General features: G+C 41.3%; 2 protein-coding genes across 2 annotated transcripts; both read left to right on the top strand.

Annotated features, from left to right (window-relative positions):
* Positions 1–2,768: 2,768 nt before the first annotated feature.
* lrata (lecithin retinol acyltransferase a) lies at positions 2,769–4,197 on the top strand. Its single transcript, XM_026169338.2, has 2 exons — positions 2,769–3,622; positions 3,729–4,197. The coding sequence occupies exons 1-2, from the start codon at positions 2,891–2,893 to the stop codon at positions 3,879–3,881; spliced, it is 885 nt and encodes a 294-aa protein (XP_026025123.1). The 5' UTR covers positions 2,769–2,890; the 3' UTR covers positions 3,882–4,197.
* Positions 4,198–4,964: 767 nt separating this feature from the next.
* On the top strand, positions 4,965–7,358 carry LOC113023319 (lecithin retinol acyltransferase). Its single transcript, XM_026169337.2, has 2 exons — positions 4,965–5,457; positions 6,246–7,358. The coding sequence occupies exons 1-2, from the start codon at positions 4,972–4,974 to the stop codon at positions 6,399–6,401; spliced, it is 642 nt and encodes a 213-aa protein (XP_026025122.1). The 5' UTR covers positions 4,965–4,971; the 3' UTR covers positions 6,402–7,358.
* The last annotated feature ends 8,829 nt before the right edge of the window (positions 7,359–16,187 follow it).

Genomic DNA, 16,187 nt, shown 5'->3' with positions numbered 1-16,187 from the left:
GGATGTTTAGATGTGTTTTGGGCCATTGTCGATGTGTTCACATGCTCATGCCCGACTGACATTCTTACACTGTTCGCGCGTTATCAGGATGCAAAGCAACCAAAAAAGCAAGTTTTTAGTTTTCTTTACAAAGACTGTGCATACTCTGGAAATAGGTCACAAGAATATTATGCAGAATAAATGCAGTTTTCTTTAAAATGAAAACATCCACATTCCACATCTTAGGAAAATACGTCCTTATGTCAGTAATCAACTTAAGCACCAAAGCTGAAAAACAAAGTCAGCATAGTTCACAGGTCATCTGACCAGGAATTAAATTTAAAGAGCCTTGTTTGGATGCTTCAGCGGTCACAACTATAATTCTGGAGCTGTTTGACTGTGGCGTAAATCTCCCCAGGATGGAGGGCAAAGGTTTGCGGTTTGGCCACATTCGGGTTCAACCTGCGGTCACGTTAAGTCGCCTCAGCTGAAGGTGGTGTGATCTGCAGTAACACATGCGGGGACATTGACACTTTGTTGTCCACATATCACAAACTAATGAGTAAAAAGTACATTATCATCATCAGTAATTCTTCTAATATCAGGATGTAATGTAACAGATTTGTAGTCAGCTTAAGTCACACAGACTTTATTTGTTTCTGCTGGCGTGTTTTTGTGGAAATAAACTTTTTATGTTAATAATGCAACTACCTGTGTTTGTCTGCTGTATATGCACATTCATGTGTTAATAAGAAATACATCAGATCGAACCTTTGTGGAATGCATAACAATAACAATGTTCTGTGCACTGTTTGTGGCCCTCGCACTCATCAGATACAAAGTCCTGAATAGCCTAACATTACTCATGATTTCCTTAAAACTGGACCACGAAGCAGTTTTTATGAAACATTACTTCATCTAGAGCATTTACTTGGCAAGCAAAAGGTCGCTGGTTCCAGCTGGAGACACAAATCCCTTTTGGGATTGTGTCAGAAAAAGCCTCTGGTGCAAATCTCTACAAAATCAAAAATTTGGAGTCACCCACTGTGGGGAGCAGCTGAAAGTGGCTTCTTCTTCATTATCATCCACAGGTGAATTCACAGCTGTGCGTGCTACTTGTTGCCCGTTGATGTTTTTTCGACATTAGATGTCAGCTACACAGAGAAATAACCCCCAGCTAAGAGCCAAATATCTCGTTGTTTGCTACTGCTAACAACCATTGCTGCCGTGAGAGACTGATATCAGTTTTTCAACTGATTGCAACCCATTGCTTTTTACTTGGGTCCTTCATTCATCACAATTAGAGTTTTTAATGAACTCTCATTGTAAATATTGTTTTAGACACTGAATTATAAATCAGAGAATCACTTTACCTTTAGGTCTAGATGCAATACCTACACATTGTAGGTTTTCCCTTAAGCAGATATTGGCATTTTTAGACTTCATCTATCCAATAATACTAATAATAAAAGACAAACATGTCTTACTAATACTAATTTACGCTGAAATTAAAGTGATTAATCTTAATTAATCATAATCATAGCTTAAATTAGGACACCTCCAGCACAAATATTGATATGAGACTTTGATCCTCATCTTTGCTTATAATTTATGAGTGTAACTCAAGTTTTATAGTGAGCTGTATAGCTTATTGCTTTTTATGGTCATTAATCAAACACACACCTCATTAAACCGGCTTTCTCACAGACACAGTCAAATACCAGCAACGATTTATCCTTTTCTGAAAGGATTTTGCAGAATCGAGGTCAGCAGACAAATGTGCAACAAATGATCCAAAGACAAGCACAAAATGAAACAAGCTGTTGTGTTTCTCAAAGTATTTGTATCTGGGTTAAAGATAAGCGTGTAAGTGAAGCCTGAAGGATTAAGGTAATCTCATCATATGGTTCCTCTGGGAAAGTGTAGGCCATCCAACTTATTTTGGTAGACTGATCCTGGATTGATGATGGAAAAGGACGGATTGTGAGTCAACAAAATCCACGGCCCAGAAATGCCTGTTTGGGTGATAATCAGCTTAATTGTCCAATTTGAAAACACAAATAAAAAAACAGTTTGCATGACAATAATTAGCTTGACAGAAAAAAGCTCCAATGAGAACAAAGTTTTCATTTAACTTTATTTTTTTTAAATACTCTTTTATATTATTCTAGTTGTTTTATGTACAGGTATCTAACACCATCGAACTCGGTTGGAGCAGTTGGAGCAAACTCAGTTGGAGCAAAGTGGTGAGCTGGTTAGAACCATCTCCTGACAGCAAGACACCCCTGGCTTTGAAACCCATGCAGATGTGGTTGAACCCACATCTGCATGGGTTCTTTCCACAGCTTCCTCCCACAGTTCAAATACATGGATATTAGGTTAACTGTTGATTTTAAATTGGCCACATGTATGTGACTGAATGATTTTGTTCATGCAAATGTTCTTTTTCTTAAGCTTGTGCTTTTAAAAACGTATTGATACTGAATATCCAGAAATCTGTCATTTACTAAGTAAATAAATAAAAAAAAGGCTTTGCTGACATGATGCAAAATACAGAAAAACACAACTTAAAAAGAGATTTTCCTTTGTAGTTATAACTTTGCTTTTGTTTGTCTCCTCCACTTTTAAACACAATAAAGGCTGGAGCACAAGTGGCTATCAGAGCAGTACAGTTGTTATGAATAGAGTTTATAGAGTTTATACAGCCTCTGTGAAAGAGGACTTCCCTTAACTTACAGTGTATTCAAAAACTTTTGATGCATATCATGATGAGTTCATCTTGTTTAACATTTCAAATCTGCAGTCTGAACGCAGACGTACTCTGCCGTTCCTCGTTGAACTAATATTTCACACGAGTTCGTTTTGCGCTCAGTGAGACAGATTAAAGCGGTTTAGAGGAAAACAATTGCGCATGTGTGCACCGCAGAAAACAACTAAAGGCAAGATGCTAAAGAGACGAACTACGAAGAATGCGCACGTGCGCAAAGTTACTCCTGGCCAATCGTGCCCTTGGGATTTTCTGGACGGTCTTTCTCCTCCTCGTGCGAGGAAGGATAAAAAGGCCATTCCACACACGCACTCTGGTGTACTTCCTCCGCATATGTTCACGATGCTGCAGCTGCTGACATTCTTGGTGGAGAAGGTCTCCCTTCTTTTCAAGTTCAAACTCTTTGAGTCCAGCTGGTTAGAAAGCCGGCAGCGGGAGCGCGCTGAGCGACGCACTCCATCGCCACCCCTTCGCAGGGGAGACGTGCTAGAGGTTCCCAGATCCCTCTTCACTCACTTCGGCATCTATTTAGGCGACAACAAAGTAGCCCACCTGATTCCAGACATCCTCCCCGTGCTCACGAGCAACGACAAGCTCATCAGCTCTGTCATCACAAACGAGAGGCTCATCCTCGGCTGCATATACAGGTGTGCCACGGTGCGCGTAGACACGCTGGAGGACTTCGCGTATGGCGCCAGCATCCTCGTGAACCATGCTGATAAGATGATGAAGACGCCACCTCTGCCCGACGACACCGTCGCCAAGAGAGCTGAAAAGCTCATAGGAGCCTTTCCGTACAGTTTACTGTGGAGTAACTGTGAACACTTCGTGACGTACTGCAGGTACGGAGCAGCAAGGAGCCGGCAAACAGAGCAGGTAAACATCCCGAATTGCCTGGGGCCATGTCTAAAGTATGCCGAGACTTTTAAGAAATGTTACAATGATAAATAACTTTTTTTTTCCTGTTTTCTTCCCTCCGCAGTTCTGTGAGGTCCTAAAATCAATCATCAGGGACCAGCGCACTGTTATCGTTTCCGGGCTGCTTGGAATTATCTCTGTTGTTTACTTTGGTATGGCACCTTTAACTACATTACCCACAATTCTGATTCCCTTCACTCTCTGGATGGCTGGTTAAAAGAGCTCAAGGCAAGAAGCCAATAAAGAAGATGAACTTTTACTTGGCAAAACCTCCCTGAACACTGAACTCCAGCTTCATGCTTTGTCACAGTTCTCTGATTTCACTGGCCAACAGTGTTTGATGTATTATGTTGTTACTGCATCATTAGTTTCTTATTTTACTCTCAAAATGTGGGGACTAAACTGATTTCTTTATTAGAAGAATACAGTGAGTTATTTTTGCTAACATTGGACTAAATCAATAATAATGTTGTATGTAAATAAAGGTTATGAATATGACAGTTGTTTAATAAACAATGCATTTTTACATGTTTGCCTCGTGTGAATCTGACTCTTCTTACATCGCCACATGAATGCCAGTGGAAGAAGAAGCCTGCATCACCCATGCTAATGGCAGATAACTGGTCATAGGGTCAGCTGTGGAACAGGCTGCGTGAGAAAGCCTCCAAAACAATAGTTGACAAACAGATAGAGAGCAAGTGATGGATTATCGCAAACCTTTATACTTTTATATCAAGAAAGAGTCAAACCCATCACAGGACTACATTTGGCTTTAAGGGTATTTGACATGAAATTATAAGAACCTATCTCAGCTGAGAGTCGGGGTACATCCTACACAGGCTGCCAATCTGCTGCTGGACAACCAGCAACCACTCACACCCAGACCTACGATAAATACAGATCACAGATATCTATCTAATATATTTCTCTCAATATTCAACAAATCACTGAATAATAATGAGACTGGTTTGAACACTTGGAGGCCGATCTAGTCTGCAACAAAGAAACTAACAAAAGGTGCTTCTTTGGGTGTAATGGCTCAATAACTGTGACCTTTAAATTGGAATTGAACTTGTTGCCCAATTAGCCTTCCTGATGGGGGCGCTTCACCTTAATACCCCACAAATAGGCCTGAATTTCAAAATCCAACCACACAGAAAAGGGATTAAAGAAAGCTCCTTTGTTTTCCTGTGAAATTCACACTAAAACATTGAGCAACATTTAATCCTCCTCGGCAGACTCGGCCCTCCCATTTCTGTTATAAATAAAACGGTCAGGTGTCAGCCTGTGTGCTGCACACTGCCATCATGTTTCTCTACCAACTGCTCAGCTTTTTCTTTGTAGTTTCTAAAAAGGAAGAGAAGCCCAAATATGATTTATCTCTGTACAAGCGCGGCGACTTGCTTGAGGTACCCAGGACATTATTCACACATTTCGGGATTTACCTGGGGGACGATCGTGTGGCTCATCTCATTCCGGACATCCTGCCTGCGATCACCAAAAACAAATCTGCGATTGCAAAGATGGTAACAAATAACCGCCTTATCCTGGGGGCCATCACCAAAGAAGCAAGCGTCAGAGTGGACTCTGTGGCAGATTTTGCTTATGGCTCCGAGATCCTGATCAACCACGTGGATAAAGTGTGCGCACAGCCTCCCTTAGATGGAGACGAGGTGGCTCGGAGGGCAGAGAAACTCCTGGGCTCAGTCACCTACAGCCTGCTGTGGTACAACTGTGAACACTACGTCATGTACTGCAGATATGGAATGGCCATCAGCTACCAGACATACCAGGTAAACTCCACACAGAAAGGCCTCCCAGCAGCAAGACTAAAGGATGAAGTTCACTTTTTTCCAAGTCTGACTTCAAACAAGACTAAATAGGTTGTTTGTCACTGCGTTTAAACCTCGTGTCTATTCTTGTTGTAGAAACATAATTTTTGAATACCTTGCCACACACAGAATAAATGCATTTAAGGAAGTTAGACTGCTACAAAATATTTGTTTGATTGAATTTTGCAAAGTATTTTTTTTAATAAAAAACCTATAGAAGACAGTAGATTTTGCTATTCACTTTATTTTGAAAACCATATTAGAAAGAAATCTACTGGTATCTATTGCAGACGGGAAATATAATTAAAGCAGCCAGGACCATATATATTGTACCAGACATTTTATATATAAATTTTTTACATAGGTGTTATTTTAGAAAGGAAAAACATTAATTTAGACTTTTCCTCAAATAGGGTGGACTTTTTATAATTACCTCACTAAACAGTGTGTAAAAATGGTTTATTAGTACTTTTTAGGGATTTATATTGAAACAAAGACTTGCTTTTTAAAGGTTATGTTTATTTATTTATTTATTTATTTTGGGGGGGGGGGGGGGGTTAAGTTTTCCTGCATTTGTTATTTTGAACTTAACTATTTCCTGAGGCGAGCAGTTCCATCTAGTGTTACTTTGTGTCCACATTGTTGTCATTAAGACTTTCCCTTTTCAGAACAAGCATCTTCTACTTTTCTAAATTTATCTCACACACTTTGTCATTTATCACAGCCTAATGTTGACATTTTCCCCCCAGTTCTGCACTACGATACGGAAGATCGTGTTCAGCAGACTGAGCGCCCTTTTGACTGCACTGTGTGGCGTGTGCACTGCGCTGTATGTAGGCTGCGTGACGCCGCTGATGTTTGTACTCATCCTGCTCGTCTCATTCACCATCTGGATGGCTGCCTAATGACCCCTGGAGAGACCGACCTGAGAGAAAGGACTCTGGCCCTGTTTTTGCTGTGTTACTGAAAACACTGGAAACAAGGTTTCTAGGTTGTTGTTTCAACTTCTTATATATGGCTGTTTTAATTTCTTTCTTTTTTCTTGTAGTTTTCTGAACTGTTAAGTAAGCTGTGATATTACTGTAGTTTAGCAGGTTTATTTAGCACAAATGTATTATGACTCAGGTGCAAAACTTTAAAGACTTTGAATAAAGCTCAAAGACATTTAAATAAAATAATGACTGAGATATATGATAGAGTACAGGGATGAGCTGTGCAGTAAGTGTGATAGATGGGTTCAAGGTGGGGGTGGAATTACATCAGGGATCAGCTCTGAGCCCGTTCTTGGTTGCAGTGGTGATGGACAGGTTAGCGGATGAGGTCAGGCATGTCTTCAGATGACATTGTGATCTTCAGTGAGGGAGTACCTGAAAGGATGGAGTTGTGCTCTGAAGAGGAATGAAAGTTCAAGATGTTAAGATTTTAATTGGGAATGAAGATTATATATCAGAGGGACAGCTCAGGTTTCACAGTGAGAGAGGAAAAGTTGAGATGGTTTGGACATGTGATTATGATGGACATTCCCCCCCCCCCCCCCCCCCCCCCCAAGCAGCAGGAAAAGAGAAAGGAAAAAGAGGAGGTTCGTGCATGTATTGAAGCAGGACACGCAGCAGGTTGATGTGACAGAAAAGACCGCTAAGGATCGGGTGAGATGGTGGCAGGTGATCTACTGTGGTGACGCCTAAAGGGAGAAAGATGATGAAGAAGAAGACGAATACAATATATGTCAGTGTGATGGTGTATGCAAATTGTATTGTGATAAGACTCACAGAAATGACACAACTTGTTACTTTTGTATGTTGTAGAATAAATTACTGTTTGTACCATGTGGACAAAAGCGCAATAAATTCCTTCTATTGTAATTCGTTTTTGTTATTCTGTTAAACAATTTGAATTTCCCTTCATGTTGCATTACTTTTATGGCTCATAGGTCATATCATTACATTATTATCTGCTGCTATTTCAATCGTTTTTGACAACGCCTTGTCTGGGAAAAATAGGCGGAGACAACAATGCTCAGAATTAAATGTTTTTGCTGCTTACTGCAGAGACTGTTGTTAATCTTCTCCCATTTCAACAGTAACAAGGAAAGTGATATATGCAGTACAATGTTGTGAAATCATCTTAATAAATTCTCTGTAAATATTCAGTATATGGCTATGCAAACACACAGTTCAACTTAGACTTAGACTTCGAGCTTTTTATTGTCATTGTGCAGTTTCTTGCACAGCGAAATTGGGTAGCTGAACCACAAAGGTGCTAAAGTAAGAAGAAGAGAAACCAATATACAACAAAGGCGGAAAATAAATAAATAATTAAATAAATAGAATAAAATAAAAAACAGTGTATATGTATACATATGTGAGTGGAACTATATACATGGTGTGGACCAAAATAATTGCACATGAGCCAAAAATATTGCACAGAACATGGAAAGACTGAGATATTGCACATAGATGATCAACAGCAGTGTCAGGGTGGATGTGTTGGGGAAGTCTTTACACACTCTTAGTTTGCATTAAGAGTTCTGACAGCCCACGGGAAGAAGCTGTTCTTTAGTCTGTTGGTTTTGCACCTGATGGATCTGAGCCTTTTTCCAGAGGGCAGGATGTTGAAGAGGTGGTGGTTAGGATGGAGGTGGTCCTTTATAATTGCCCTGGCTCTGGAGAGACATCTTGAGCTGGCAATTAAGTTCAGGGAGGGGAGTGGACAGCCGATCACCTTCTCTGCAGTTCTGATGACCCTCTGTAGTCTCTTCTTGTCAGCTGTTGTGCAACCAGCGTACCACACAGGATGGCGTGCACCAGCACACTCTCGATAGTGGCACGGTAGAAGGACACTAGGAGTTCAGTCTGCAGCCTGTTCAATCTCAGAACCCTCAAGAAATGGAGGCGCTGCTGGGCTTTCTTTACTAGGGCTGATGTGTTTGTGGACCAGCATAGGTCCTCGGATATGTGGGTGCCGAGGAACTTAAAGGAGGACACCCCTATCCATAAAAGGTGATGATAAAAACAACAACAACAGCAATGATAAAAAAAACAAAAAAAAAACAACGTCAGTACCCACAAATCTTTATTGTGATTTTTTTTGACACATCTGTGTTTGCCTGCAAAGCGTTTAGATGTGTGCAGCTCTTTGAAACAGAAATAACAGATTTCAAACTGACCTAAACTGACTAATACATTCAGGGGTTCCTTTGCAGAAGTATCAAAACTGAGAAAAAAGTTTTGCAAAAAAAGTAAAGAGAAACATCCTTTTTTAAAGAGGAGAATATTATCTGATTGACTCAGAGAAGAGGGCGTTTAATTCCAGGATTTATAGATAGAACTAGTGAGATGAAAGCAGACTTTACGCCAGGCAAGCGGTCAGAACAAATCCAGGAAAACAGATGCTAGAAAGAACAACAGGAAATGTGAAACACTGAGCAGGTATATATGTGTAATGTAGAGCTTATGAGGGGAAAAATATAAAATATAAATTTATATTTGTCATGATGTAAACACAAGATGAGACACTTATCAGAATTTCACAGCATCAGATGCAAAGACTCTAAATGTTCAGCCTGGCCAGAGCGCTCTAATAACTATAACTGAGCCCGCCTCTGTGACAACCTATCCGGTTGTTAAGTCTGATGTCACTAGCCGTGTCTGGGCCTAAACTCTGCTGCAGGTCCATATATCAAACGATCACTATGGCATTACTGAGAGTTGAAAAACTGTCTAAAGTCTTTCATCTTTTTTTTTTTTTAATGTATTTATTTATGCAAGTTTCAAATTTTTTTTACACATTCACAAACAGCGGGACAGAAGAACACAGACAATAAAGACAATAACAACCAAAAAAACAAAAAAAAAACAAAAAAAAAAACAGAGCAACAAACCACACAACAGGGTACAAGGCCAGCACTTGTTAAAAACAGCAGAGAAGAAAACAAAGCAACTGGTATACATGTCAAACAACTCACAATCTAGTGAGTCCAATCCACAAGATCAAATCCAAAGATCGCTAGGAGGAGCTGATAACAATCATGCAAAAACAGTTATGGGCAACAGCTCAGAATGAAAGCAGTTAAAACAATGTGGTCAGGACCCAGGGCGTGGACTGTCCTTCTTAATATGGTCTATAAAGGGCCCCCATATCTTCCTGAACTTCTCCATGGAATCAGACGTAGAGAACCGAATTTCTTCCAGGTATAGACAGGAGACCATCTCCTCGAGCCACCTCTTGAAGCAGGGAGGGGAGGCAGATTTCCACTCCCCCAGAATCAGACGTTTGGCAATCACCATACCAAACATGAGGGCCTGTTGAACAGCAAAGGGAAGTGCCAAGGAGTCGCCGGAGCAGCCCAGGATCACCATAAGACAGTCAGGATACAGTTGCCTATCATAAACAGTGCTATAGAAACTAAAAATACTAGTCCAAAAGGCTGTAAGCGTAGAACAGGACCAAAAAAGATGGCCAAGAGTACCGTCCACAAGTTTACATTTATCACATTTGGGGGAAACGTTAGGAAAAATCTTGTTCAATTTAGTTTTGGAATAGTGCAGTCTATGGACAACCTTAAATTGAATTAACTGAAGCCGGGCGTTAACAGAGGATAGTTTTATCCGACTTAACACTTCAGCCCATAGATCGTCAGAGATAACCAAACCAGTGTCCCTTGTCCAAGCCTCTTTAATATGGCAAGAGGGGGCTGCCGAAGAAAAAAGGTTGACAAGCCGAGAAATTAAGTGTTTTGAGGTGGGAGGTTTGTTCATCATATTGTAAAAGACATGCTGTATGGGGATGGTATCTAAATTTGAGAATGCTTGCTTGACATAATTCCTAATTTGTAAGTACCGAAAAAAATGACTTGTAGGGAGATTGTACTTTGTCTGAAGCTGAGCAAAAGAGGCAAAATGATTGTCAATATAAAGATCCTTTATAGCAATTAACCCTTTGACAGGCCATTGTTTGAAAGCAGCATCCATTGTACTAGGCGTAAAGCTAGGATTGTGGCAGATCGGGGCAAAAGTTGACACTACCGGGAGGTTCAAGATTCTCTTAATTTGATTCAATATTTTTATGGAGTTGCAAAGAATAAAGTCATCACATGCACTTTTAATAACCGATTTTGAAAATAAGATAGCTGGCAAGGATGCTCTAGTGTGCTCGATAGCAGTGCTAAGCTCCAATTCGAGCCATTTAGGGCTGGACCTGCATCCCACAGCATCACCAACTATAGGCAGATTCCAGAAGACCCAGGCTCTGGCATTACAGGCCCAGTAATAATGTCTGAAAACTGGAAGGCCCAGACCACCCTCGTCCGAGGGCTTTTGCAAGTGAGACTTCGAGATGCGGGGGGGCTTGTAGGCCCAAACAAAAGGCATGATAATGGCATCCAACGCTTTGAAAAAGGAAGACCTGAGAAAAATAGGAACGTTCTGGAATAGGTACATGAATTTAGGGAGCACAACCATTTTGATTATATTGATACGGCCAATCATTGAAAGTGGGAGAAGTTTCCACCTATCTATCATACACTTGAGCTCATCAGTTAGAACCGAATAATTAAGCCTGAAGAGGAGTTTTGAGTTCCTAGGGATGTTAATACCCAGGTATGAAAAATAATCCTGGGAGACCTTAAAGGGCAAACTAGACAGGAAATCAGGGCCCAGACCAGACGACAGCGGCATAAGAACAGACTTCTTCCAATTTATGGTGAACCCTGATAGGTGGCCAAAGCTGTCAATCAGCTTAAGAAGTGGAGGAAGGGAGATCTTTAAATCTGAAAGAGCCAATATGATATCATCTGCATACAGACCGATGGTGTACTCTGATGTGCCACAATTTATACCAGAGATATGGGAATTGGCTCTGATGGCAATGGCCAACGGCTCAAGAGCTAAAGCAAAAAGCATTGGAGAGAGGCAACAACCCTGCCTTGTCCCACGGTGTAAGAGGAACGGGAGCGACCTCTCATGGTTGGTAAGGACCGAGGAACGAGGGCAAGCGTAAAGCAACTTAATCATATTCAAAAAATTCGACCCAAAACCAAATTTTTCAAGAGTAGCAAACAAATAACTCCATTCCACCTGGTCGAAAGCCTGCTGGGCATCGAGTGAAATCACCGCAGAATTGGGCAGTGTCGTTGAGTACATCGCATTTAAGAGACATCTAGTATTAGAAAAAGAGAATCTATTGGGGATAAAATTGGTCAGGATGAATTATAGAGCCTATATGCTTATTTAACCGGTTGGTTAGGACTTTAGCAATTATCTTTTGGTCTGAGTTGAGAAGACTTAGGGGACGATAGGAAGAAACATTAGTTTCGTCTCTGTCTTTTTTCAGGAGGAGACATATATGGGCATCGTAGAAAGAATGAGGGAATGAGCCGTTTAACACTGCGCAATTTACCATCCGAAGTAGCAGGGGAGCGATAACGTCAATATGTGTCTTATAAAGCTCTATCCCGAAACCGTCCGGACCACAAGCTTTTCCATTAGGAAAGGAGCAGATTGCATTTCTAATTTCCTCCAGCGTAAAGTCTGCATCGAGTAAGCCCCGTGCAGCCTCAGGAAGAGTCGGGATGTCTAAAGCATTAAGAAAATTAGTGATTTCAGCAACTGTGGCCATGGTACTAGATGTGTATAACAGACAATAAAAACTGCGAAATCTGTCATTTATCTGCTTGTGATCAGACAGCAACTGGCCAGTTGCAGAGAGAATTCTGTGTATCGCCCTTTCAGCTTGAATGCCCTTCAGCTGTCTGGAAAGCACCTTGTCAGCCTTTTCACCAAGCTCAAAATGCTTCTGTTTTAATCGACAAATACAATTCATGACCTGCTCCCCCAACATGTGGTTGTAGTCATATTTCAATTTGAGAATGGTATTAAGTGTGTCAGCAGCCCCGGTATCGCGATACTTCTCCTCCAACACAGCCAGCTCTGCCTCAATATTAGTACGCAGCCTGAGTTTGTCCCTCTTCTGAGAAGCTTGATAAGCAATAATATGACCTCTAATAACGACTTTAAAGGACTCCCACAAAACAGAGTCTGAAACTACACCATTATCATTAAATTGTAAAAATTCTGCGATTTTAGTAGATAGGTAAACCGTAAAAGAGTCATTTAGATATAAAGAGGGGTTAAATTTCCAATTGTATTGGGGGGTATATAGGTTGAAGTCAATTACCGTTGAGAGAGGTGCGTGGTCCGAAACTAAAATACTGTGATAAGTGGAACTAACCACCTTCGAAATAAGCCTGGAATCAATAAGAAAATACTCAATTCTACTGAAGCTGCCATGGACAGGGGAGAAGAAAGAGTATTGCTTTTCTAACGGATGCTGGTGCCTCCAAATGTCAACCAAGTCCAAAGATTTAGTAAGAGTATTGAGTACAGAAACAGCTCTCAAGGTTGGGGCCAGGGACGCAGAAGACCTATCCAACAATGGATCGAAATAACAATTAAAATCACCACCGATAATGATATTATGGTCATTGTATTGTGAAACAAGATTGAATATTTTACTAAAGAAGTCAGGGTTGTCAAAATTAGGGGCATAGATGTTCAAGAGGACTACAGGGGTGGAGTTGACTGTACCTGTAACAAGTATGAACCTCCCACCTGGATCACATATCTGAGTTTTGAATATAAAAGGAATAGTTCTGCGAACAAGAATGGCAACCCCTCTCGCCCTGGAAGAAAAGGCGGACTGGTACACCTGTGACACCCATACCGATCTTAATCGCCTCTGCTCTGAAGGTTGGATATGGGTCTCCTGTAAAAAAATTATATCAGAAGACAGAGATTTTAAATGCGAAAATACTTTACCACGTTTAAGAGCTTTGCCCATACCCCGACAATTCCAGGTCGTAAAAGTGATGTGGCTCATCCCCATCTTAAGTGAGTGGATGGTGTACGACGATGTGGAAGGACAAAATGAAGGCTTTGAGGTTTGAGCTGGCACTTACATCAAAAAACAAAAACGACACATATTTAGAAACAAGTAGACCCCCCCCCCCCCCCTCCCACCCCCACCCACCCCACAAACCGCAGAAAAAAAGAAAGCGGAACACCCCCTATATCCAACAGGGAGGCAGCCTGGAATCAGGGCCAGCCTGACTGAACGCTAATACTCAAAAAAAAAAATACCGTGGAGCCCCGTGCGCCCCACATATAATCTATTTAACAAACATGAAAAACAAAATTGTGCACCAAGTACGAAAGATCCAACTCAAATATCTAGATGGATATAAAACTTTAACCGTTGCAACAAAACTGCAAATATGCAGAAATGAGACAGAGCATACAGAAACATGTGCATATCCCCAATATCACAACGTAACACAAATACTGCAGAAGCAAAACCCAATAGGCAAAATAGGCACTGTACACCGTTTCAGTGCGGGAAAGAGATGAACTCTACAGTATGTAAATCACAGTATGCAAACCAAAAAAACCTTTATATTGCGCATTGATCAGCTGAGGACAAAGATGTTGGATCAAAACATTCAACATAGCTGGGTAGAGAACATTACTGCAGAAAATGCGCGAATATGTAAACATGTCGTGAAATTAGTAAGTCACTTGTGAATTATTATTCATTTGCAGAGCCAATGGAGTCAGCAAACCGTGCAGCTTCCTCCGGCGACATAAAAGTCTTCGATGTGTTGTTATATTCGACATGGAGCTTTGCGGGAAAGCAAAGAGAGCACTTAGCACCGGCGTCGATCAGCCGCTTCCTCACACCACCAAAGGCCTGCCGCTGCGCCGAGACCTCCGCAGTGTAATCAGGAAAAATGGAAACTCTGTCTCCACGGTACAGCAAAGGAGACCTTTGCCTGCTGAGTCGTAGTATGTCAAACACATCCCGGTCGTTGTGGACTTTAGCGATGTTGACACGTGGCCGTTCATTGGGCTGTGGCTTCGGTCTCAGGCTACGGTGGGCTCGGTCTATTTTTATCGGCCTGCTGAAGTTCTCACGACCCAAAAGCTTTGGAAGTAGGTTAGCAACGAAGTCGGTAGGGCTGCCTTTCTCATCCCCTTCCTTAACTCCCGCAATCCTCACGTTGAGTCGGCGAGAGCGCCCCTCCAGATCGTTGACTTTAGCTTTGAGGAGAGTGTTAACCACCTGTAGCTCTTTGCACGATGCTTCCAGCGCTGCTAATCGGCTATCGTTAGCGGACATAGGTCTTCAAACCGGCGCTCAGACTCATGATATTTCTTCTGGAGAGAAGTTAGCGTTGCATCAATTGCATCGAGACGGCCCTCAACCGACTTCTTCAACCCGTCCACGAGCGAGGTTATTTTGGAAAGCTCAGCTCCATGGTTAGCGATAGCCGCTAATATGGCATCATTACCTGCCGCCGACTGACTCGCCTTGGACGTATCCCTCTGGCTCTCATCTTTCTTCGGCATGATGACAAAAGATCGGCTCCGACAGTCCACGAAACAGATTTTAAAACTACCCAGCTAGAAATAAACTTAAAGTGCAACTTTATGAGTGAGAAGGCACGGAGAGCACAGAAAACACGTCTACTCCATAGCTGCACACGAGCGCCCCCTAAAGTCTTTCATCTTTAATAAAATGATCAGTGTTCTGCTCTACCAGGTGTAACAATTGAGTTTAACATCAAGGCATCCATGAAAACGGAATTTATGACATTTAACGGAGTTAGAAGTTAGCAGGAAGTTAGCTCGCTAGCTTCTATCTAAATACAATATAGCATGTCCTGACTGCGGGGTTTTGGAAACAAATTAAAACGTGCAGCTTTGTTATCACTTCCAACATAAATGAAGACAGAAAACTAAACAGCAGTGACGTTTGTAGGGTTACTGAAGTTGGGCTAGCTGGTATATAATGATGTGCTACGTGACCGCTAGCGACACAGCTATGTTAGCATAATATAAACAAGCTAACTTTTTTTTCCCGCTCGATAAAAGTTAACGTGAGTGTTCTCGGTGGTCAGGAACAAATGTAATCGCATGGCAGGATGCTGTAAAAGGACCAAACTTCAGCCAGGAGAACAACTGAGATAATCCATCCACAATACGAGGTTAGTCATTCATATACTGCTGCATGGGCTGGGCTGTAGTTACATCCTAAAGTTTTAAAAACTGAGCTTAAATAAATGATTAGCGGTAATAAAAGCCGAGGGAGGTCAACAGTGATCACTGACTGTTTTAGTAGACTGTTTAAATAGAAGAAAATACAAAACATTAAACATGTTAACAACACAAAAGCCATATTAAACGCAGACTACTTTAGGCCCAGAAGTAGGATTCGTCGTGTCATCACTGAACAACCGGATTAAGTAGATCATGAATTAAGATTAAGATCGTGGGCAGTCGCCACTGGTGGGGTGAGGAACCAACACATGTGAGCATGAATGGGTATGTCTCTCCTGCCTTTATCAAATTAAAATTCATTGTGGTCACTGTTTTTTTATTGTTAAAAATAAGAATAAATGATAAAAACACTGATATGTGAAGTCAAGTGAACTTTATTCATTTTTTTTAACATACAAACACATTCAACAACAATAGTGGAGCAGAGAAAAGCAATACAAGCACACTAACACTTAAAATGACATAAAAATGTATGTGGGGCATGAAAAAACTGCACAACCACATATAACGTCTTCTGCATAAGTCAAACTAAGTCCAAGATCCAACTCTTGATGTTTCCATCTGGACATCTACAATGTG

This window comes from Astatotilapia calliptera, chromosome 6 (genome assembly GCF_964374335.1).
Source record: "Astatotilapia calliptera chromosome 6, fAstCal68.1, whole genome shotgun sequence".
In the NCBI taxonomy this organism is placed as follows: domain Eukaryota; kingdom Metazoa; phylum Chordata; class Actinopteri; order Cichliformes; family Cichlidae; genus Astatotilapia; species Astatotilapia calliptera.
This window is presented reverse-complemented; position numbering and strand designations above follow the sequence as displayed.